Source organism: Cynara cardunculus (assembly GCF_001531365.2).
Source record: "Cynara cardunculus var. scolymus isolate 2C chromosome LG 10, CcrdV1, whole genome shotgun sequence".
NCBI lineage: Eukaryota > Viridiplantae > Streptophyta > Magnoliopsida > Asterales > Asteraceae > Cynara > Cynara cardunculus.
The window spans coordinates 8,758,947-8,783,193 of record NC_037537.1 but is presented as its reverse complement, the minus strand read 5'-3'; the positions used below and the strand labels follow the sequence as shown (position 1 = coordinate 8,783,193).

Genomic DNA, 24,247 nt, shown 5'->3' with positions numbered 1-24,247 from the left:
GTTGTGGTTGTGTACTTGAAGGCTTCAGTCAGTCTAAAGAACTTCTTCACACCAAACTCATTCTTGAACACCAATCCGAGTTCTGGTTGAGTTAGGACTGAGGCAGATCTCTTCTCCTGCAGCCTGGAAAGTCTTCATTTGGTGGAGTGCAAGATAGCCTGTCGATGCCAAGATGAATGGATGTATTTATTAATTGATTTGTGAAGTCCAATTTGGACTAGAGGGGATCTGGTTCCAAAGGACATGGAAACCAAAAGCTCTGGTCTTTGGAACCAGAGGCTCTGGTTGTATGAATGATAAAAAAAATATGACTAAGTTATATGTATAAATGAATGAGGGAGACCAAGTTTGAGACCAAAGAAGCTCTGGTCTCAAAGGATTTGGAATCCAGAGGATTTGGTCTATAGAACCAGAGGCTCTGGTTATGAAGGGGGTACTTAGTGAAGAATCACAAAGCATTTGCTTTGGACCAGAGGGGCTCTGGTTCTAAAATCGATGAAAACTTTTGGCCATATTTTAAACAAGTATTTCTAATTGGCTAGAGGCTCTGATCTTTAGAACCAAAGGCTCTGGTTTAGAGTACTTGGTAATTATGGCCATAAAGATGTATCACTTGTAGGCATAACCACGAGATATTGAGGATCTCTGGTTTTAAACTATGAATTGCCTTTAAGTGGTGAGATTCAGCATACCCATCTTGCTGACAAGAAATAAAAATCTTTTCTCATCAAGAGTTTTTGTGAAAATGTCAGCAGGTTGAATCTTTGTAGGAACAAAGTACATCTTTATTGTACCTTTTTCGACATTGTCTTTCAGAAAGTGGTACCTTACATCGATGTGTTTGGTCTTGGAAAGCTGCATAGGATTTGCAGAGATGGCTATGGCACTCTTGGAGTCACAGAGGATGGGAATCTTTTTATTTTCAAAGCCATAGTCCTTAAGCTGAGTCTTCATCCAGAGGACTTGTGAACAACAACTAGCAGCAGTAACATATTTTGCTTCTGCTGTAGAGGTTGAAACACAATTTTGTTTTCTGGAAGTCCAACTTACCAGCTTGTCCCCCAAGAGTTGACAGATTCCAGACATGCTCTTTCTATCAAGCTTGCAGCCTGCATGATCTGCATCTATGAAAGCTATTAGATCAAAGCCAGAGTTCTTTGGATACCAGAGACCCAATGAAGGGGTTCCCTTGAGGTATCTAAAGATCCTCTTGACTGCAGAGAGATGAGATTCCTTAGGATTAGCTTGATACCTTGCACAAAGACATGTAGCAAACATAATATCTGGTCTACTAGCAGTTAGATACAGGAGTGATCCAATCATGCCTCTGTAGATTGTTACATCCACATATTTGCTTGATGGATCAGCAAACAACTTAGCTCCTGTAGCCATTGGTGTTCTCATTGATGATGATTGAAAGAGAGTATTTCTTCAGAAGGTCAGTCACATATTTGGACTGATTGATGAAAGTCCCTTCTGGAGTTTGTTTTATTTGAAGACCAAGGAAGAAACTAAGTTCTCCCATCATACTCATCTCAAATTTGCTTTTCATCAGCTCTGAGAATTTTTTGCAAAATTTTGCATTGGTAGAACCAAATATGATATCGTCCACATATATTTGCACAAGTAGTATGTCACCTTTATGCTTCTTGAGAAAGAGAGTTGTATCGATTGTATCTTTTTCGAATTTATTGTCGATGAGGAAGGTGGAGAGAGTTTCATACCAGGCCCTGGGTGCTTGTTTCAGCCCATAGAGGGCTTTGTCTAGAAAGTAGACGTACTCTGGATGCTTTGGATTTTCAACCCAGGGGGCTGTTGCACGTATACTTCTTCTTGAAGCTTACCGTTGAGGAAGGCGGACTTGACATCCATCTGATAGACCTTGAAGTCTTTGTGTGCTGCGTAGGCTAGGAATATCTTGATGGCTTGAAGTCTTGCGATGGGAGCAAATGTCTCATCGTAGTCAATCCCTTCTTCCTGGCAGTAGCCCTTAGTAACAAGCCTGGCCTTGTTCCTTACTACTATGCCATCTTCATCCTTCTTGTTTCTAAAGACCCATTTAGTTCTTATGGTCGTCTTTCCTTTCGGTAGAGGCATGAGGGACCACACTTTGTTTCTCTCAAACTGGAGTAGTTCTTCTTGCATTGCATCTATCCAGTTTGGGTCTTGTAGGGCTTCAAAAATCTTCTTTGGTTCGATCATGCTCAGAAAGTTGGCGAAGAGGCATTCATTAGCTGTAGTGGATCTCGTCTTGACACCAGATGTTGGATCACCAATGATTTGGTGATGTGGATGGTCTTTTGTCCACTTAGTGCTTGATTGGGGTTCTGGAGCAATAGGATGCAGTTCTTCATCGACCAATGGAACTGCTTACTCCCCCTCGAAGAGATCATCTCCAGATTTATCTTATGGCTCTAGTTCTGGTTCAGAAGACACAGAAGAAGTAGAAGGTGAAGTAACATGAGTTTCAGGAAGAGATGTACCTTCAGCAGTGGATACTCCATGTTCTTCATCGGCTCTGGAAGTAGCTTTAGCATTAGGTGCATGTCCAGAGACTACTTCTTCTTTGAAGATGTCTTCAAATAAATGAACTAACTCTGATTCATTGGGTTTGCCAAGTGATGAATCATAGGCTCTCTGTTGCAGTCCGAGTTCTAAACTGTTGTGTCTAGAAATCATTGGTGTGGAGTCATCAAAGGACACATTGATGCTTTTGATGACGATCTTTGTTCTTTTGATGTAGACTCTGTAGGCCTTTGCGGTTTGAGAATATCCCAGAAAGATCCCTTCATCWGCYTTYTKKTCGAACTTGCCAAGATATTCCCTATCATTGAGTACAAAACATTTGCACCCAAAGACATGAAAATATTTGACATTTGGTCTTCTTTGATTGATGAGCTTATAGGGTGTCTTCTGGTGCCTCTCATTGATGATTGACCGATTCTGGGTGAAGCAGGCAGTGGAAATAGCTTCAGCCCAGAAGGTGATGGGTAACTTCGATGAAGCAAGCATGGTCCTTGCTGCTTCGACTAAGGTTCTGTTCCTTCGTTCCACTACTCCATTTTGTTGAGGGGTTCTTGCAGCTGAAAAGTTTTGGGAAATGCCTTCACTGATGAGATATTCATCAATTCTGGCATTTCTGAATTCAGTTCCATTATCACTTTAACTTTGATGAGCTTGCGCTATAGAAGGACTTGGAGCCTTTTCATCACCCCAATGAGGAGTTCAGGAACGTCTGATTTCTTCTTCACGAACTCAATCCAAGTGTATCTGGAGTATTCATCAACTAGTACCAATATGTACTTCTTTCCCGAGAGACTTTGTGTAGAGATGGGCTCACAAAGATCTATGTGGATCATGTCCAAGGGATTGGTGCAAGAGGTTTCTGACTTTGTTTTATGAGAGGCCCGTTTAAGCTTTCCCATCTCGCAGGCTGAGCATAGATGATCTTTTTTGAAATTAAGATCTGGAATCCCCTTGACCAGCTTCTGTTTGGCTAGCTTCCTTAGAACGTCAAAGTTCAGATGTGAGAACTTCTGATGCCATAGCCAATTTTCATCGCTCTTATGGAATACAAGGCAAAGGATGTCTTGTCCCACATAGGATTGAAAGTCCAGAAGACAGAGATTCCCTTCTCTCTTTGCCTTGATGATGGTTTGGCCGGGCTGTGTTTCGATGATGCAGAAGCCCTTGCAAAATCTGACTTCAAGACACTTTTCGCAGAACTGGCTTATGCTTAGTAAGTTATGCTTCAGACCTTCAACATAAGCCACTTTGCTGATGGAAATGTTGCCTTTTATGAGTGTGCAGTATCCCTTGATTGTACCCTTACTGTTGTCTCCAAAAGTGACAGAGCCTCCAAATTTTTTGATGAAAGAGGACAACTGACTTTTATCACCAGTCATGTGCCTGAAGCAACCTGAATCCATATACCATGGTTGCACATGCTAGCCCTAAAAGACAAGTTAAGGGTTTTTAGGTACTCATTTCATAATGGGTCCACGTTGGTTAGTCGGAGATACGACCTTTCTCTTTTCATCAGCCCTCTTGGAAGTGGGCTGATTTTCATTACCCTTAGCCTTTGTGGGCTTAGGTCTGTTAGCATTTCCCTTTCCCTTAGACTTGGGATTTTTCACGTTTTCACTAGTTTGAACATTATAGCGATAGACGTGTTTGGAAAATATGCAGCGGTGGGTTAACATATGGTTCCTCAGGTTTTGTAAAAGTGCTAAACATTGATAGTTAGGATATTTTGAACATGAATGTTTAACTTTCTTTTTATTCGTTGAAAATGAAGAAGTAAATACAGGGGATGTAAATCATATTCTAGCATCGGTTGTTTTTACAAACTTCCTATCTAGTTCAGATTTTTTATTTGTAGAAGGCTTGGTCTTTACTCCTTTCCTGAGGGAGGGCTGCTTGTTTTAGCTGAATGAGAAGAAAAGTGGTGGTTAGAATTTTCAGAGGTAGGTCACTTCCGTTTTTGCGCGTGAGTAAACTTAATGAACTTAGATGAAGTATATGGGCCTTGTGAGGTATCAATGGCGCACTTGGTGTTACTCAGCTTTCCTTTTCCTTTGTCTGAAGTTTTTATAGATGCTGGAACATCAGATTTCATTGAGGGTTTGAAGTTTTGAGGCTTCTTATCCTCAATGACCTCTAATGATTCACATATTATTTCTTCTTCAGATTCAGAGTCAAGAAAATCTCTCACAGATTTCTCGAAATCAAAATTGTCATGGATGTTTGTGGGAGGAATAGGTTCAGAGGTTGATGGTTGAGAGTGATTTGTTGGGGGTTCCATCATTTCTGACTTAGATGAACTTCCAATATTACTTGGATGGTTCATTGATTCATCAGATGACGGTTCCTTACTAAGATTATCTTTCTCATCAATAGCACTTGCTGATGAAGTGGGATTGATGACCAGAGACTCTGGTTTAACCATAGGGTTTTCATCAGTCTCTGGTGTGGAGGCATCATTCCCTTCATCAAAATTCTTACTTGTGTTGTTCTCGTACACCACATTTTCAAAATCCTGTCTTAAGAGGACAGTTTTTCCATCGACTTTAACCCTTTTGAAATTTGCTTTGGGTTTTGAGAAAAAGTTGCATTTTTGAACGCATCCAAGTTTGAAAGTAGATTCAAGGGTGGATTTCTTTGTTTCGATGAAATAGTCCAATTCATTGAATTCAATCCCTTGAGTGTTCTTTTGACCGTTAAGTTTTTCATAGACGTTTTGGGCATCCTTATATTTCTTCATCAGAAGTTCATTGGTTTGAAGCTTCTAATGAAGAATCTCCCTTTCCTTTTGAAAGAAATCTTTGAGAGCTACTGAGTTAAGCCTCTTTGCCTCGGATTCTTTTAAGGCCTTTACCTTCTTTTCTAAGTCCTTCGTTATTTTCTTGTTTAAATCCAAAAGTTTTTCTTCCTCTGATTTTCTAAGTGAGGCGATACGAGTCTTGTCTTTAACAAGTTCAGCTTTTTCTTCGGTTAGAAGATCAATCTCTCTTTTGTAGAAACTGACTTCTTTTTTCGCTTTGATTCTTTCAGATTTTTCAAAATTTAATTTTTCCTTAAGCTTTAAGAAATCCTCTTAAAGTTTCATCTCCCTTAACTCTAGCTCTGATGGAGCAGAGTTGGTTTTATCAATGGAAGACTCACATACATGTTGATCAAAATCATAAGCGGATTCTGCATTGGACGTGGCCATGAGACAAATGAGTGCCTTGTCTTCTTCATCAGACGAAGAATCAGACACCGATTCTCTTTTTCAGCCATCAGACTTCGCTCTTTAGAATTGTATTTATACTTATTCTTGTAATAGTTTGCATCCTTCACTAGACGTCCTCTGCATTCTTTTGAAAAATGACCGAATTTTCCGCATCTGAAGCAGCAAAGGTCATTCTTCCTTTCTTCTTTGTCTTCTCTTTTCTCCTCTCTTCTATCTTCTTTTTCTTCTCTTCCCTCTCTTCTTTCTTCCCTCTGATAGAACTTTGACGGCTTCTTTTCATAGGATGGCTGGTACTTCTCCCTTCTGGAGTCTCTGCGCTCATATGGCTTTTTGATGAACTTCCTCTGGAATTGTTTTGTGATCAAGGCCAGAGACTTGGCAAAGGCTTTGAGATCATCATCTAACTCGGATGTCTCGTCTTCCGATTCTGATTCTACTACAAGTGCCTTCTTGCCTTTTTTCTTGTGGTCTCTGGTGGAGGTCCTTGAAACATCCTTTTTTTCTGCAGCAAGAGCAAGGGGTCCATCGATGGATACTTTTCTCTTCATTATATCATTTTCTTGTGCAGCAAGTGTTCCATAAATATCATGAAGTGACCAGCTGTCTAAGTCCTGATTTGCTTGGAGGGACATCGACAGTTGCGTCCACTCATCGCCGAGACTTTTAAGGAATAACACATTATTTTCTTCCTTCGTCCTGGAGATGTCGTTTCGTCGACATTGATTGATCAATATGTTGAAACGATCGTACGTCTTCTGAATTGGTTCATCAGGAAGAGACTTGAAGTTGGTATACTCATTGAGACATTGAGCTTTACGATTCTCTTTGTTTTTGCTCCTCCTTCTAATTGACTTGCCAGCTCATCCCATAGTTACTTTGCTGTGGTGCATGCATCGAGGGATTGGAAGATTTCATTGGGAATGGCCATGATGATTAATCTTTTGGCATTTTTATCAGTCTATACGTGCTCCATATCATCTTCATCCCAATTCTTCTCGTCCTTGGGCATGTAGTAAGCTGGTATTTCTGATGTGGTGCTCGTTCCTGGGACTCTTGGAACAAGAGTCTGTGGTATGTAGGGACCCTCCATGACAGATCTGAAGAGATTCCTGTCCATCCCCTCCAGAAAATTCACCATTATTATTCTCTATTGTGGATACTCTTCTCTTTGAAGAGTTGGAGGTTTGGTGAGAGAACCAACACTATAAGCAGAATTCCAGTTGGCCAATGAAGATTTGGAAGAGAAAAATTATGCTTTTTAGAGAAGATTTTTATGAACTCTAGAATTAATGGAAAAAGCGAATTGAGAGTTTTTTTATGATCGTTTTGATTGAAGAACAATCAATTGGCTCTGATACCAATTGTTGATCCCAGATCTCTCAATAACACTAATAATTAAATTAAGAATAATTAAATTATGTCGTGTGAATGAATAAAATGACGGACACTCAAGAACAAAATATGAATATTCAAAGAATATACTTGAGTGCTGGAATATTCACTTTATTCCAAAATGATAGTAAAAGCGTTCTCCGATTACAATAGGCCTAACACCTATTTATACTAGAAAGCTAAACAAGAAGATAACTACTAGAGAGACTATCTAGCAAATCTTCTAGAGAAAGATAAAGCTTATCTAGACATGGATAATAAGTAAAACAAGATAAAACTTTGTAGAATCCAGCTGTCGATTCGTCATCTCCAGCTGTCTTCCATGGGGCATTATTCAACCTTATCTTGATATCTTCATCGCATGCCTCTGGTTGAGCTGTTGTAGAAAACTCCAAGTGTTGGTAACCAGAGGGGCTATGAAGATGCATGATTCATCGCACCTCTGGTCGATTCATCGACCCTCTAGTTGTATTGAGGACTTAGCTGTTTTGCCTTGAAGTCTTCCACCGGCCTTCTGGTTCTTCATCACTTGTTCTTCATTACTTTTACACATAAGAATTATGGGGTCTAACAAAACTTAATGTACATACTCTAGGGGATATTTGGAGCTTGTTTGGTGCTTCTGGAAGGTATCTTAGTGTGTAAACATGAGGTTGGGACGTAACCTTCATTATAGCTTTCCTTTGGTAACGCTAAAAGCTCGGTGGGTTAAATGTTTATTCAAATTATATTGTATTATGTGTATATATGTATATCTTCTATGTTTACATGATTTGGATGTCCTCTAAGTTTGATGGTTTGGTCTTTGGTCAATCTGTACGTTGGTCTTCAGATTGAGATTCCTCTGCATTGTCGGTCGGTTTTGGATCCGAATTTTGTTGGTTTTGTTTCTTTGGTTTCTTTGTTATGCTGGGAGTATAAGTACTACTTCGTGTGGTATGTCGGAAGCAACGGTGGATGTCAACAGCCTGGGTGAAGAGGGGGAGCCGGTGAGACATTCTTGTGTTATACTCATTGTCCAATGGTTCGGAGGGGCATGAGTAAGGGACTCGGGCATACGTGGGAGATGAAGGCAGGTCCTTGCTAGTCTTTGGTATTCTATTTGGTTATGCATAGGGGCTCAGGAATACCCGGATGATGATTGTAGGTCCCTATTAGTCCTATGCATTATGTTTGATGTATTGTTAATATATGATATGTTGATACGTTTGTTATGATTGATTTCTATGAAACTCTTGTGAGGGATAATTGTTTTTTCTATGACTAATATTTGGAACGTGTTTACGGTATGACATCGTTGATATGATTGGATTATCAGAAATTGATAATTGGAATCATTATTGTTGATTTATTACGGTATGTCTTGGTATGTATATGGATGAACGGTTTCTTCTATTGAGCATGTCTTCGGTTTGTTTTTTTACCGTATATATATGTATGTAATGCTAATATTCTTTGTTACTAAGCCCGATGCTTAATCCGAATTCTCCAACTTTTTTTTTTTCAGGAAAAGAATTAGACAAAGGAAATGATCCCGTGAAGTAATTGACTCGGTTGAAGTCGAAGAACTTGATCTAACTTTTGGTACATGATTTGTGATTTTTTTTTCTTGTAATATTGTGGCATGTATGTATATTTTAATCATTCCGGGTAGTTATGTTATGTCCCAATTGGTTTAGGTTTATTCAGATTGTAACTAATTAATAACTTTGGTTGTGTTGATTTTATTGGGTCAGACTGTTTGAACATTTTTTGTGGTTTTAAACTAAAGTTTATATGTCATTTGTTTTGGAGGTTTAAAATTAATATTTTGATGATCATGGGTTAATTGGATACGATTATAAACTAATCCAATTATTTTTTATAGAACTCCAAACAATTCAAGAAAGAAGAAGCATAGATAAACAACCCCAAACCCACCCCACTTATAATAAAATTGTACAGCCTTTGTAGTTGATTGAACAAAATTTCCCGCTAATGCTCCTTATCTTCAGTTGTATGTGTCAGAAGGTGAAAATCAGCCAGCATTCGTTCTTGCCAACCAAATGATTTCACCACAGCAAGGCTTGTTCCATTCGATTCAAACGTCAAATTGCAAGTGCGACCCCCACCGATTTCAGGCACAACCTATGTTCTTGCTTCCACGTTTCATCTTCTTCTCTTCCCGTCAGCCACATCCTAAAAAACTTTCAGGTTTTTAAGTTATTGTTGTCTTAGTCTTCACTGTTTCCCTTATCTCGTTGTAATTTTGATTATTTGCTGAATTGGTTGACAAGTGAATTTAGCGAAACTTAAAGAGGATGAGGAGGTACTTGATTTGTATGAAGGAGGGCTAGGAGGTAAAGCTTTAAAGCAGAAGGTTGAGAATATTGGGATAAACTGGGATTCTTGTACCCCTGGCCAATACACTCACCTAATTTGTCCATTGGTATGTATATTGATTCATTTAGCTTTCCTCTCATTGTCGCTGTTACATGGGATTTTTCTGCTCTCCATCTTAAGTTGCCAATATGGAGTTGGTAATTTCACCTTTTAGGTCATATTGGGAAAGTTTTTGGATTTGAACTTACATGTTTGCATCAGTTTTGAGGAAAATAAGGAAGCCCACATTCTTATTAATCCAAAAAATAGTGGGATTGATGAGAAAGATTGACATATAACTCTAATGTGGGAGAGAGGGATCATATCCATCGACTTTGTTCTATTACTTTGATTCAAGAGTCAGCTGTTTATGGCATTACGTTCTCTTCAAACAGTGCAAAGGTGGGGAGTCCAAGGAGAGGAGTCTATCATTCCACATAAACCAAAATGAGTAAGTGGTTTCTTTGTACAACCTCCTTTCCAGAAAAGGAAAGTAAAAAAGAGCTTTACTTTTGACCTTAGGTGCCAAACAACTTGCTTTTGTACTTCAAAACTGATGTGGGTTTTAATTTTTTGGAGAAAAAATTGCAGTACCATATTGACTTTGTAGCAAGTGCTTCAAATAGAATAATGTATTTTGAAGTTACTTTGTTTAACATGAAAATGAAGTGGAACTTTTTTATGGGAATGAAGTGTATTTGATTCCATGCTTATCTACTGTCTCAGACTTCTGAAAGAACTTATTGTTCCTCCTTATATTCAGGAAAGTTGCAATGTGGAGATGCTTTAATTTTGAATGTGGATGGGCTGGTCATGTATGCATACTTGAAATTTCATTTCTTCACTTTGTTTACTAGATATTGCAGATTTAATTACTTGTCAGGTATATAATCCTATTGCAGGTTTTGGCAGATGTAGGGCGTGCACAAGATGGAGTCCACAGAGTTAATCAAGCTAACTTTCCTAAAAAAATGACTGAAGAGAACTTGCGGTTAGAGCCGCTAGGTGATGAGGTACTTCATTTAGATAGATAATTCTGTAGTATAAGCTCTTTATGTCATGGAGTTGCTTTCTTTGCAACAATTTATTCAATGACGTGTCTTTCTTTCATTTGCCAAATGGGGAGGGAATGAGACTCAAGACTGTAACACAAGGATGGGAGAACTTTACTATTAGGCTAGGGATAGATTGGAATCATGTATACATGTGTTTCTACAAAAAATCTATGAGGATATGCAAAGTGGAGTGTAATTTTTAGAATAACCTCTTAATATCTGTCTCCTACTATTCTTTAACACGATTAATATTGTACTAGTTTGAACAACTTAGTTCTTAAGCTCTTTGTCCATCAAACGAGATCAAATGGTTTGGAATGTTATATACATAGCTCTGTCAGGTTTGTTATATCCTATTAAAAAGAGTTTCTTTTTATCTTATCTTATCTTATCTTATTATTCTTGACCACAAACCCATCTTGGAGTGGTTTTCCTTGTGAGAAACTATTAATTTAAATCCTAAATACATAGATGGTATGAGGGTCAAGACTTGACCCCCTAGCCGCTTGCTAAAAACGCCTGCCTATAGCAGCTAATTTGTCTTTGTAAGCCACCAAATTGGTTGCTGGTGGCAGACAGTTGTTTGTGCACATTGCCATCCTTAAGAAAGCCCATTAAAGGGTCTTATAACCTTTGCCAGCCTCCCACTAGCCTGCCAGCTTTTGTTGTCCCTTGTAATCGTTCTATTGCTTTCATTCCTGTCAGTCGGTAATGTAATCAGCATGTCTGATCCCATTGTTGCTTGTAACTGAATGGAGGCCTCTGTTTTCATTGCCAACCCAACCAACAAGATCAATTACATGTTCTTTACCCACAAAAAGAAGGGATCTATCAGGATTTTGCTTCACAGTATATATCCAATTGAACACTTTCCACCAGGAGTCTCTGTCAGCTACATGATGTCCTCCTTGTGCTTAATAACTTTTTCAGTTGTGCATTTATCATTTGGAGATAATTCAATGAGAATGTCCCCTTACTCTAATGTTGAAGTTCCATTCAGGCGCAACCTTCTACTAGTGCTAAGAGGAGATGCAGATTCTTTATAATTTCTCTAGAAATAGAGAACCAAAAGTCAAAATCTCTAAAAATTATACATTTAACTTCAACAGATTCTCTATTTTAGAGATTTCAACATCAAGTATATTATTAAAATATTCTATAAATTTATCATCCTAATACACTTTTTAAAAAGATTTTTATATAAAATAATAATAATCCAATCTCATTGGTGGGAACGAATATAGAAAATCCATTTTCTCGCCACACATCAAGTTCTAGAGAATTCTCTAAACTTGGAGCTTTCTCTATTTTAGAGAACTATATAGAGAATCTGTTGGATTAGAATAGAGAACAAACGTTTTCTCTATTTTAGAGAATCTGTTGGAGATGCTCTAATATAATATAGCACATATATATTTTTTTGTTTATCCTTCTAGATTTGTTTCATCACGGATTATTGATTCACATGCTTGCGGTTGTATGACTGGGGTTATGAATATTGTATCTTCTATAACAGCCTCTTCCTTCTTTTACATCAACCAATGGTTTCTGTTGTTCCATCATGGTATTGTTTCTACTCATGTCGCACATAATTTACCTTCCACTTGTTCCATGCTTTTCAGAATTCCTCGTATGGCTTAGTCAAGTAACCAAACATCGTCCCTGATCATCTGTTCTTCATAAAATGACATGATTTTAGTTGAGGAGTTTCCCCAGTTTTCAATTTTCTGTTTGAGTTGCATCAGTCGGAAAAACTCACCACTTGTTCCCTACCTCTTTATCATATGGTTATGTGACTACTATTTATCAGTTGCTATGCTCATTCTTAGGGATATTCTTTCTGTCGAGTCTATCTTCATTTTCAAATATTTTGTTACTCTGGGTTGATTACTCTCATATAACTTGGGTTGATTTATAAAATCCCAAAACTGCTCTTCTCTATTCTTTTTGTTTAGACGCATGATGTTCGAACTGGCAATGTATGGCTGGTTGTTGGAATCGAAGGATGGCATTGTGGTTTGGGTCGCCAAGGGACTGGGGGAATCGAAACTTCTGGTGGTTGTTTCAACAATTGCAATACCATCTCTGGGAATGATATCGTCCCCCTTGGAAAAATGTATTCAATGGAATGATATTTTCTTATTACATGTTTCAGCTGATAGACTACTTTGCTGAGCGAATGATATCTCCAGAAATTTTGGAGAAAAATTATGTTATGCAAACAATTGATGATAAGGTATGTACTGGCATATCACCATAAATGCTTGTAACTATGTCGCTTCCAGATGTTTAGTACGGATTGATGACTTTTTGCATCTTTGGTTTATTCCACCTTTTATTTAAATTTGCTTACCACTGCCACTGGTTAATTAAGAGCATCCTCTTCTATCCAAGTCTTACTATTTTCTTTTTCACTTATTTTACGGTACCCTTATAAATCTTTCGCATTCCCCTGCTTTAACTATAATGATGTGTTTTGTTGTCTGAAAACATGAACAGAACGTGATAGCGTATACGTATAGAAGGAATGGAGAGCTTGTCAACTGTAAGTTTCGCAGCATAACAAGCAGAAAGTTTTGGCAGGTTGGGATTTAGCAAAATGTATTTTTCTTATCCTCTTTCTAGTTTTGACTGTTTTGCTGAGCCACTATCAGAACTTGAGGGTACTGATGCGGGCCTGGGCGGGGAGGACCGAGCCATATTGTTCTTGGAGGCCCATGATCGGGGTTGCGCTTAAAAAGCCATAACTCGCTCCAAGTGTCCGTTTCAGGCCCACAACCAGTCAATTTGAAGCCTGGAGCGAGGAGCATGCTGTGGTTAGGCCCAACCGACTTTTGAACCCCGAAAACGCTGGTTTTTGGACATTTTTGTGTTTTTTACTCCTTTTTGGCATTTTTGTTGGGCTTTTTTGTTTGGCCCATGGTCTTTTTCAGGCCCGTTTTGTTTTTGGGCTTCCTAGTTGCATGCGTCTTGTGTAATCTGGATGGTGTTTCCATAAACTTTGATTTTATCCCAAATTTTGAGTTCTTGCGAATTCGCATTTGAAGCCTAGGTTCGCTAATGAATCTTAGAAGAGATTAGCCTCGGGGTATTCTTAGAATCAACGAGGTAATCTGTGTTTTCATTGGTATATGCTGCATCAGTACCATGGTAATTGGCATGTGTGACCTGCTATAAAATTATTTGAATTATTCCGTCATTTTGAAACATGGTTCATAGTGCACAAAATGGGTAACATTCTTGATTGGTTCTTTTCCATCGTTCTATATGCCTGTTTTTATGTGAAGTCGTTATCATTTTTCTTTTGATGATGCTTTATTGTTAACTTTTATATGCAAAAAGATAAATGGATTTCTGGTATAAATATCAGGCGAAGCATGGAGAAAGGATATTATATGGAGTTGATGGCATAAAGGAAGGAAATGAAATTATTATAGTAATAACTCTTGACAAATTTCATCTCTTATGTTATAGCTACTTCCATGGCTATCTATATTTGTGTGATGGATATATTCCAATGCTGATAGTAGGTCGAGGGGGAAATCGATAAGCTGTCAATGGAACAGGCTGGAATACTAAATTGTGTTAGTGTTCCCGATGGTGCACCCCAACAAGTGTCAACATCATTGCCATCTAAAAAACAGGTTTATATTGACCCTGATTTATCTGTTTATGCAGTTATGAAAGGAATGTATTTTTAGATTTGGAATTTGAACCTAGTAATTTCCAACGTTAAGAATGCCTTTGGCTTTGCAACTCAATTTGTTATTATTTTCATGCATTTTTAGTTGCCTAATATTTGGCTTGAACCAGATCAACTTTTATCAAATTGATGATTAAAAAGCAACTCATTTGAAACAAAGATCAAATCTAGACTTGTTTTCTGGGATAGAGGGAGTACTCTAGAATGTTCTCATCTCTATTCTAAGAAGAGGTTCCCTTCGGCATCAGAGGTGAAAAGGACAAATTTGAATGACAAAAAAGAGGTTACCTCGAGTGAAGGTCACATTATTTCTATGATTAGAAGATCATTGGAGAAAACTGGGCTTCCGAAAAAGCATGTTTTATATTGACGAAAGATGCTTATTTATATATAGAGTGCATTGTGGGCTGTGGGCTAAGATAGATAAACCTAATTAGTGAGATACCAACAAAAGTTAAGTATAATGACACTTTTAACCTATGCTAACACTCCTCAAGATGGAGCAATGAGATCAAGAATATCCTAGAAGGACTCCTTTTTGCTCAGAGATGCTGCTGTTAACCAAGACCCTCCTACCCGTCCATAACACTGACTGAGATGCTGACCTGGTAAGCTAGGGGAGGGACTCTTACTTGCTCAGTGATTAGTGTTGACCCAAACAACACTGTTACCGGATTAGCGCTTACCCAATTTGTGTTAGTAGATGGCCACTTAGTGGAACTCTTGGCAGTGAACAAATTATCTATCCTAACCACAGTCACTCAAATACCTAGTTAATGACAAATCGTTCGATGTTTTTTCTGTTATGAATCTAAAGCTTGCTCTATTCAATTGTATATTAATCTGCTTATCTATTAAATTGTTTATCATTATTTCTACAACTAGGACACAAGATACAAGTATCTATTAAACTGCAAAGGGTATCTTGATAAGGTATGTGATCTTGTTCTTTTGTTTTCATTTATGTTAGTCTATGCTGCCATGATGATGGTTTACGTTTTTCTTCTATGTTTTTCTGTAGGCATCTCAAATTGTATTGGCAACAGATGGTGATGGACCTGGTCGAGCCTTAGCTGAAGAACTTTCATGCTGCCTTGGAAAGGAAAGGTTATATAACAAAGCCATTTTTTGCTCATTTTGATATTTACATTAGCCTTTGGAGAGAATACTACATCAGTGGTGGTGACTTCCTCTAAAGATGCTCAATCATGTAACTTTATTTGTGAAGTATATAATCTATATATATATTAAAGAAGAAACCACTATGTATGATGTGGCCTCTTCTAAAAGCTAGGAGCTTATTTATCTTTTTTCTCCTTTTTTTTGTTTTTTAAAATATTAATTAAGTTAAAGACTATTATGCCCCTACAAGCAAATTGTATATTTCATAATAGATGAGATCATTTGGTAATTTTGCATCCAACTAAGTTTAACCTCCCAAATTATTCAACTTTTTAATAAGCATTCAAGATAAGTTTAACCCCCTAGACTATTCAACTTCTTCTTAATAGACATTTATTTTATTTATTATTGCAATTGATTTACCTTCTCCAACTTTTTATCTCTTCACCTCTTTATTTCTCAATCTCTTCCTCTTGATATAGTTTGACATAAATTKCTATCAAGAAACAATTGATTATGTTCTTAAAAATATTCTCACAAAGGAAAAATCAAGATTGATGACATGATTTCTCCWAAAGGTTAGAAATTATCTTTTTTCTCATTTATCCTTATTTTAATCTTTTTTTTTCTAATTTTCATTCTAATTTCTATAAAGATTTTTCATTTAACACAATCCTTTCATTTTTCTTAGCTCTTTTTCATGAATTGTTCATCATTCAATCTTTTTTTCTCCATCTCTATCACTTAATTGTTTTCTATTTCATAAATTTTATTCTTTTTCAACAAATCTATTTTTAAGTTTATTCGACAAGACTAATTCAGATATGYATTTCTTCTTATTTTTGTTGGGATTTTGGGATTTTGTTTTTTTTTTACTTTTCTCTTCTATAATTTTCTTAAGTTTCCTCAAGGAAACCATAGTTTGTTCTTGACAACGCTTTTAGAGTTTTGATGACAACATGGTCGATGATGGAATGTTATGACAATAATGGTTCGATGATGAAATCTTGAAAGTACTACAAACTATGATGTAGCCTCAACAAACTTCAACATGTTTTTTAATGATTATCTTTTTTCAAGTATATTTTGAGAAAACTAATATGTGTAAATGAGATTGGGATCTACCAGTAACCCGGATGTCACTAGGTCATTGGCCCTTGACCTCTTCATGTAACTTAGTCACCCATGGTAACAGAATCAGTAGTAAGACTGATGTCAACTATTAACAACTAAACGATTACAAAAGGTGTTTCCTGGCTTTCGAGAGGCCAGAAGCTCTCCTAAGGACTTGAGTCCAATATGACACAAAATCAGAATGAAACCCCCTTACTCCAAAACCCCTTATTTATACTTGATACCACCTACTTACTACCCATGCATTGCCCACTTGTACTTTCCTAGCACAGCCTATCAATCTGGACCATTTGACCAAACTACCACTATTGACTATTTTGACTGTTTAACTTAGGGTATAACACACATCAAGTAGATGAACGTATAGGTTATTTCTAAATCCCTAGAGGCTTCTCTCCTTCTAATGCAAGGTCACAACTCACATGTTTTTGCCCATATCACAAAGTTTTCCCTTTTTTTACCATTGTTGGTGTGAGGATATGTGGAACCCTTTTGAGTCTCTCTCTAAAAGAGCCCTTATAGAGAGAGTGGAAGTTCCTATGTATATACAGGTTCGATGGTTTGTTTTTAGCTGATAGGGGACTCTAACACGCTCCCTCAAAGGGGGTTGAAAGAGTGTGTAGATGGTGCTAGACCTTGGCTCTGATACCATGTGAGGATATATGAAACCCCTTTGAATCTCTTTTTTAGAAGAGCCCTTACAGAGAGAGGATGTTCCACATATATATAGGTTTAATGGTCTTTGTCTAACAGATGTGGACTCCATCAAAGGGAGGCGAAAAAGTGTGTCAAGTCCCTAGGTTGTGTTAGATCTGGCTCTGATACCATTAGAAGATATTAAGAACCCCTTTGAATCTCTCTAAAGAGCCCTAACGTAGAGGGGAGGCTCCTACATATATTTAGGTTTGGTGGTCTGTGTCTGGCCGAGGTGGGACTCCAACAGTTGGGGAAAAACAATAAATCTTTTGACAGGTTTGTGAAAACTAGAGAGATCCAAGACATCCATAAATGAGTAATTCAGATAACTGGTTGCAAAGAAGAGCTAGCAAAACAAGATAAGGGACATGTAGCTTTGACTTAGCAAGTCATTTGCATTTATATATGATCTTCGTTGAAGAACGCCGATAAATTTATTAAATTTGGTGATATTTTGTTTGTCGTCAACAGATTTTGTATCAAGAACATTATGCATCTATACAACAATTTTTGCTTTCTTGTTTTTCTTTGGCTTTACCTTTGTCTTTCATGTGTTTCCTTCCGATATCTCATTCATTCTCCTAAGGGAAATTGCATGAAATTTCATGTAGTTTGGTACCTTAGATATGACATCTCAAACAATTAGGATACCTTATTTATGTCTGAGAATGCACGAAAAAGCAACATACTTCTAAAACCTCTACTTTAGTACCTTAGATATGACGTCTCAAACATTTTGATACCTAATATATGTCTGAGAATGCACGAAAATGCAACATACTTTGGTTTAATTCTGCTTTTGTGTAATGTATCTCCGTCTAGATGTTTGAAATATCACATCTAATGTATTAATATGAATGTTTCGGAAGTATGTTACACAAGATAAGAATGAAACCAAAGTACGCTACATTTTCATGCAATTTGCCCTTTTCTTGAACGCCCTGTTGGGAACGGCAATGACAAGATGATTATATAGTATCTTATCATCTTTTCAATTCTTTTCCAGATGTTGGCTTGTAACATGGCCAAAGAAAGATGAGTTCGGCTGTTACAAGGATGCAAATGAGGTAACACCTCTTTCTAGTAATTCATTTAAATTCCCATGTAAACCGAAATTTGACAATGCATAGCACTCATTTCATCCCAAAATAAAAGTCCATGATGAAAAGGCACACCATTTTAGAATTGTGTAATAATTGCACTTTTTAATCAACTAAATGACAAGTTTACCCTTAACAATAGAGGGAATAATGAATTTCTCCATCTCATAATTAAGGGTATAACCGGAAAGTAGACACTTTTGACATAGTGGACATTTGTTCTTGGACAAACTAAAATAGAATTGTGGAAAGTTGTTGTGGGACTGAGGGAGTAATACATTGTTGCATAGGTTCTGGTGCATTTGGGCGCAGAAGCGTTGAGGCAGGTCGTTGAAACCGCAGAGTTATACAAGGTGAAGAGTTCAATCTGAAATATATATGCAGCATCTTTTTCACCTGCGGTTATCAGAATAACGGGACTTAGAAACCTTATAGAAGTTTAATGGTTGCAAAGAGGAAGCAAAAATCCATGGTGGTTGTTCAGGATCAGTTAATCTGTGAACTCTTGTGCTATTTTCTCAAGTAAAACTCTCTTTTCTTTTCTTCTCTTCTTACATTGTCATGGATCTATGAACGTTGGACAATGATTGCTATGTGAAATCATTCTATCGGTTTGTCGTTTACCAAACGTTTAATAGGTGTCATTTTACCTCACGGAGTGAGCATGGTAAGGATTGATAATTTTATCCGGTAAATAAGGGAAAAGGCTCTCACCTGGTTAGCACTTGGTAAAAGATGGTGAACAACAATTCACTTTGATGGCCAAGAATATATTACCTGATAAGATAAGTGAAATAATGACTCTTGTGTGGTAAGCGTTTGATAGACAGCCAGTAAGCTTTTATATAAGGGCAAAATGGAATGTAATTTGATCCGGTTACTATTTTAGAAACCAACTTTCAAAGGTCTTATTTTGATGTATACGAGAAACATCTCAAACTATAAATTTAATATAAAATTTGTTTCCAAAATTGTAAATAGGTTCTTTTTTTTTTTCACTAAGTTATAATATTTTCCATTAAAGAAATTATGTTTACCAAAACTGAGGTTATGTTCCTAAAATAGGAATTCATAAAAACATGTTTCATTTTGATGTAAATTTGTATATTAAACTTGTTAATTACCGGGAACCACAAACTTGTTAGCCCAACAAATTAAGAACAATTATAAACCTATATTAGTTTTTGTAATATCTTGTAATGATCTTTTGAAAACTTTACACTCTTTGTATGTTTATAATTTCACAGACAACCATACCCCCAAAGAATAGGTCTGTCCCTGTCTCCTCTAGAGAATATGATCACATCCCATCCCATCCCTTCCTTTTCCCATCAGGGAATCGGGGATTTCTTTTTTCCGTTAACATGAGACATTTTAGATTAAATGACCACACTCGATCGAAAATGTTCATGTTTAAATCTTACATATTTTTGAAATTTTGCTTTTATGGAGTATTAAATTCATATGTGAAGAAAATCACATCATACGTAATTATTTGATAAATGTTTTCGGTTCTCCATGTTTGTTATCTAAAAAGGTAAGATAAGTCGGAAAAAATGTATATAAGAAGAAATGTCGAAATACTCTTTCTAAATCTAATTCTCTATAAATAATATATTTAATAATAAATAATATATTTTATATACAGGTACGGAGCAGGTCGAGGATCACATTACTCGACCCCGTCCATCCCCGGTTCTTAACTTTTGGGAAATCTCAGTCCCCAGTTTTACAGGGAATCCCGGCTCCGTTGGGACGCATGCCTAAATTTGTTACCATTCAAGCTATGCTAACTTTTTGTCAAAAGCCAGCTCTTAACAATTTATAATTTTTAGTAGATTGTTGTTTGGATTATATCCATAATAGAGAAAAGAATAAATACGTACCCATTATGCTTCCTTCACCACCATTTCAAAACCAATAAATCCCAATTCATCCAACAGTTTTAAAGGAAAACATTTTAGTGGTGTATACAATCTGAGAGTTACCTACACAATGTTGCATCAACTTATTATGTTTAATAAAATTGGACAGCTTAGCTTAACTAGGTTCCAAACACTTTAAAATCGTATAGGCTTTTTTTTATTAATATATTACAGACATTTTTTGCCATTGAGCATCTGAAACCTCAGGACTCTTTGTATATGCAGATCTATCATCTTCATTAAATCATAGTGACTGATTTTATGAATACCTTCGGCTTGCATAATTTGGAATTCGTTGTGTAGTGGTTCAATACGCTTCGGAAACTTATCACATACATGCATAACATAGTCGACAGTACAACACCCTTTCCATGCTTGATGTTGCAACTCAAAGTAGAAGAGATGCATCATACAAAGTGTTAAATACATGAACTTAGTTTGTTTGCTTTCCATGACTTACCTGCTTCAACCATTTTCACTCATTGCTTTAAAATTAAACCAAAAATAACATCGTACGATTCCAAATATGATTACGCAAATATCCTATCAATCACCTACATGTAACCATTCTCTGCATTTTACATGATAACAAAGATGGAACCAATTTCTAATATGCATATTACGAGCAAAAACAATCGCAGTTTAAAGCGAAAAAGAAGTTACATCTGAAAACAACCAACATACTGGATAACCAAATGCATACTTGTAATAATGCAAATTAAGCCTTGGCTTTTCCAGCCTGAAGCAATTGAATCCTTTGCTGTAACTTGAAAATCTGCAAAACAGAAAAGAGATATAAGAAAACTGAGGGTTCTTAGATGCTAACTGCCATATCATGTATATCCAAATGCTACAAGAATCATGAGGTCATGATGATAAAAACCAAACAAACCCAATATGCCCCACCTAGAATGCGGTCTGGGGTGGGATATACGTGAACTGGATTTCTAACTCAAAAAATAGAGTGGTTGTTTCCGTGAAGACCCTTAGAAGCAAAATATCATGATAATATCCCAGTATATATATATATATATATATATATATATATATATATATATATATCCTTGAAGATTGCAAGTGTAACTGGTCTCTAGGAGACCATACTTTCATATTTAACTATAATAAAATGATTCCCAAAAGCTTCATGAACCAAACATCAGACAAGGTCTTTGCATAACTTATGAAATGATCAAATTTCAGATTTGGTACCAAACAAGACAATGTGGTCAAATATTACCAATTCTGAGCAGTTAGTAGAGCTTATAATTAGTTCGATTATAACTACCATTTTATTCAAAACTCCAATGTGAAACAAGGAAAAGAAGAGGAAAATAAACTTGGGGTATAGGTAATGAACAAATGAGGTCTACAATCTCAAAGTTTTGTTTCTAAAATAATTTAATAACGGAAAAAAGAATTAGAGACGGGTATGGGCAAAGTCGTCCCATTCAAGGAGCAGCTTAAACAGCAAGAAATTGTACAAGGCAATACATGGTGAGGAATACCACAATCATGAATCAAATGAATGATAACATATCTCGAATGGGTTTAGCTGGTTTGTACATTACTCGATCAAAATGGTGAAAAGAAGCAAATCCTATATGTAGTCCTGAAGTCGTTGGAGAACACTATTATACTTGTTCCCTACCATAGAATTGTAGCTCCAACTTCTCTCATTCCGAACAAAACTACTTTTTGGGACAGTCTGAATTACTACACGGAAACAACATGAAATCCCACATTTCATACCTACGTCTTCTCTATGATTTCATTACCATCTAGATGAAATCAAATTACTTTAGCAACCAACACTTTGTGGTTGGTTTATTCTAATCAAAATTTCCAATATTAATCTTATGACCGGTCAAAATAAGACTCTTTCTTGCTTGATTCTATTCATGACGCGAAAAAAAAATAGAAAGGAAAATGGCTAAACGAAAGATAGAAATAGAACAGTAAAAAGGTCCTAAAATTAGAAACAAAAAGAGCTCAAAATCAACAAACACAAAGGATGACAGAATACACGCTTGGATAATCAGTCTACTATGTTAAACCACTATTGTCGGATCTATTCAAGTCTCATTCGGAAAGGCTAAAAAGTGTGTCCCCTCCTCCTTCCTATTAATATCTGATCAAGTAAATTTGAATATATTTTAATCCTAAGTTGCATACATGCACTGTATTAATCAACAAAACTCACACCAGGTGCGCCCATGGATGTGTTTGCGCCTTGGGTGCACCTACATTGCCTCCTTAACACATTAGATGTCAAAAATGGCTTCTTTGACATCAGGTTTAACCACCTTGTTCAGGAAGAGATCTCACCATCTTCATATGGTCTCATGTCTCTTAGCTGGTTTGAAATATTCACATAAAATCATCGGTTTAATGTTGTCCAAAAACAAGACGTTCTATGTTGCATGATAGTAGTTGTAGATCATAAACTTTACTTGATAAGATCCCTGCATTATTCATCTGGTGGAGACAAATGAAATGAGCATTGGACATGAACTTTTACAGCCTTAACAAATTAGGTTAATTTCTAAAAGCCGAATTTTTAGCACAACCTGCAATGTCTGTTGCAACCCTTGTCACGTTCGGCAGCCACATAATGTAAGCAGAACAAACATCTTGATTTTGAAAAGAATCACAAGAGAAATGTGATTTATGTTATGGAGACAGTTTAGGCTTGGTTTTGTCCCTAACATTCTACTAGTACATTTTATAACTTATTCGACTCGTTTAGAGAAAAATGTTTGTGTTGTCTTTTTACGGAACATATAGCAGTTCATAGAATCTAAATTAAACCCCACAAGGTTCAAACTAGGTACAAGCCTATAAAGGGGCAGAAAGTTAAGTGTGTTCCTTCTAGAATTGTCCTATAAGCAAGACTATAACCATTAATGAACCTGGTAACACGTAAAAATATAATCACATGCAATGCCTCAAATTTCAAGGATGTAAAATCACTTTAAAAGCAGCAATTCAAGAGAGATGATGTAGAGCATAGAATAAGAAAGAATAGAGGATAGAGAAGAGAAGGAAGAAATAATGATTTCAGGGAGTTAAATGTTATAGGTACTTTTCCTGTTAAATATCTGCTCATTGTATGAAAAACTAATATAAGGAATAAGGAATCAACAAAACTTTCTAAAGAGGCCTTTAGCATGGCTTAAAGGCTATTAAAATGATCTTACAACATGAATAGATTGGAATTAAACATAAATGTATCTTAATATCAAAACTCGATGAAAAATGACATGCATAGGTTAGCTACTTAGCTCATACTCTCCCCATGCAACCTTGGACTAAACTAGTGCCTAGAATTTGACGTCTAAAACCATAATCAGAAGTGAAATATTGGACTAGAAGTTTCAAGCAGCAGCAAAGGCTAGATGAGATTAGTGAGCCTCGTTTCAAGGGCACCAAATTAATCGGAGTATTGTACTGAGCTGATGACGTAAGAATCTGAATAACAAAAGGGGTAGTAGTCTCAAGCACCTACTGATGTAGAGACAAGGTAGAGATATATGTCACCATATACATAGCTACCGCCTAAAAGGCTAAAACATTTATGTAGTCTTGTGGATCCATGTGACAAGTTGAGAAAAGATTTTCCTCTAGCAAATAATATAAGAGCATTAAGGCTATCAGAAAAGATAATACATATACAGAAAGAAAATCCTGGGGGATCGCACCAATATATTAAAAAGGTCCGTTACATCTCTAATCCCCACTTCACAAGACCACTACAACGCTACCACCAAAATTTTCAAGTTGTGTTACAAACATCACTTGATAAGTACAAAGAAAGAGTTGCAATAAAAGATTTTCAATGTAACTTCAAGTACTCCACTACTTGAACCATGTTAGAATATATTGTAAATATTATGTCTGTTTAGGGTTTCTGTTGGGCCGTACGGGCCTTTGCTTATTTGGGTTTGGGTTTCTTATTTGTGTCTATATATATACACGCCTCTCCTTTGTAATTATTCATTCAGTAAATAAGAATACTTCTTCTCTCT

At 36.6% G+C, this 24,247-nt stretch overlaps 2 protein-coding genes and 1 pseudogene across 3 annotated transcripts in view; 1 reads left to right on the top strand and 2 right to left on the bottom strand.

The window, feature by feature from the left end:
- Positions 1-738: 738 nt before the first annotated feature.
- On the bottom strand, positions 739-1,687 carry LOC112519951 (annotated as a pseudogene).
- A 7,381-nt stretch (positions 1,688-9,068) lies between these two features.
- Positions 9,069-18,925, top strand: LOC112520330 (primase homolog protein-like). Of its 2 annotated transcripts, none has more exons than XM_025128678.1 (13): positions 9,069-9,319; positions 9,412-9,554; positions 9,883-9,938; positions 10,251-10,302; positions 10,390-10,500; positions 12,698-12,778; positions 13,042-13,125; positions 13,913-13,978; positions 14,073-14,186; positions 15,131-15,178; positions 15,267-15,352; positions 18,204-18,264; positions 18,588-18,925. In XM_025128678.1, exons 1-13 carry the CDS (start codon positions 9,172-9,174, stop codon positions 18,666-18,668), a joined length of 1,131 nt encoding a protein of 376 aa, XP_024984446.1. In that variant the 5' UTR covers positions 9,069-9,171; the 3' UTR covers positions 18,669-18,925. The 2 variants fall into 2 exon arrangements, with proteins under 2 accessions (XP_024984446.1, XP_024984444.1); XM_025128676.1 differs by having other exon boundaries at positions 9,072-9,319; positions 9,403-9,554.
- Positions 18,926-20,678: 1,753 nt separating this feature from the next.
- Positions 20,679-24,247, bottom strand: part of LOC112518856 (prefoldin subunit 6) — an 11,989-nt gene continuing 8,420 nt past the window's right edge. The window contains exon 5 of the mRNA XM_025126630.1: positions 20,679-20,997. Within this exon, the coding sequence (XP_024982398.1) occupies positions 20,941-20,997 (57 nt within the window). The 3' untranslated portion in view covers positions 20,679-20,940. The remainder of the gene's footprint in view (positions 20,998-24,247) is intronic.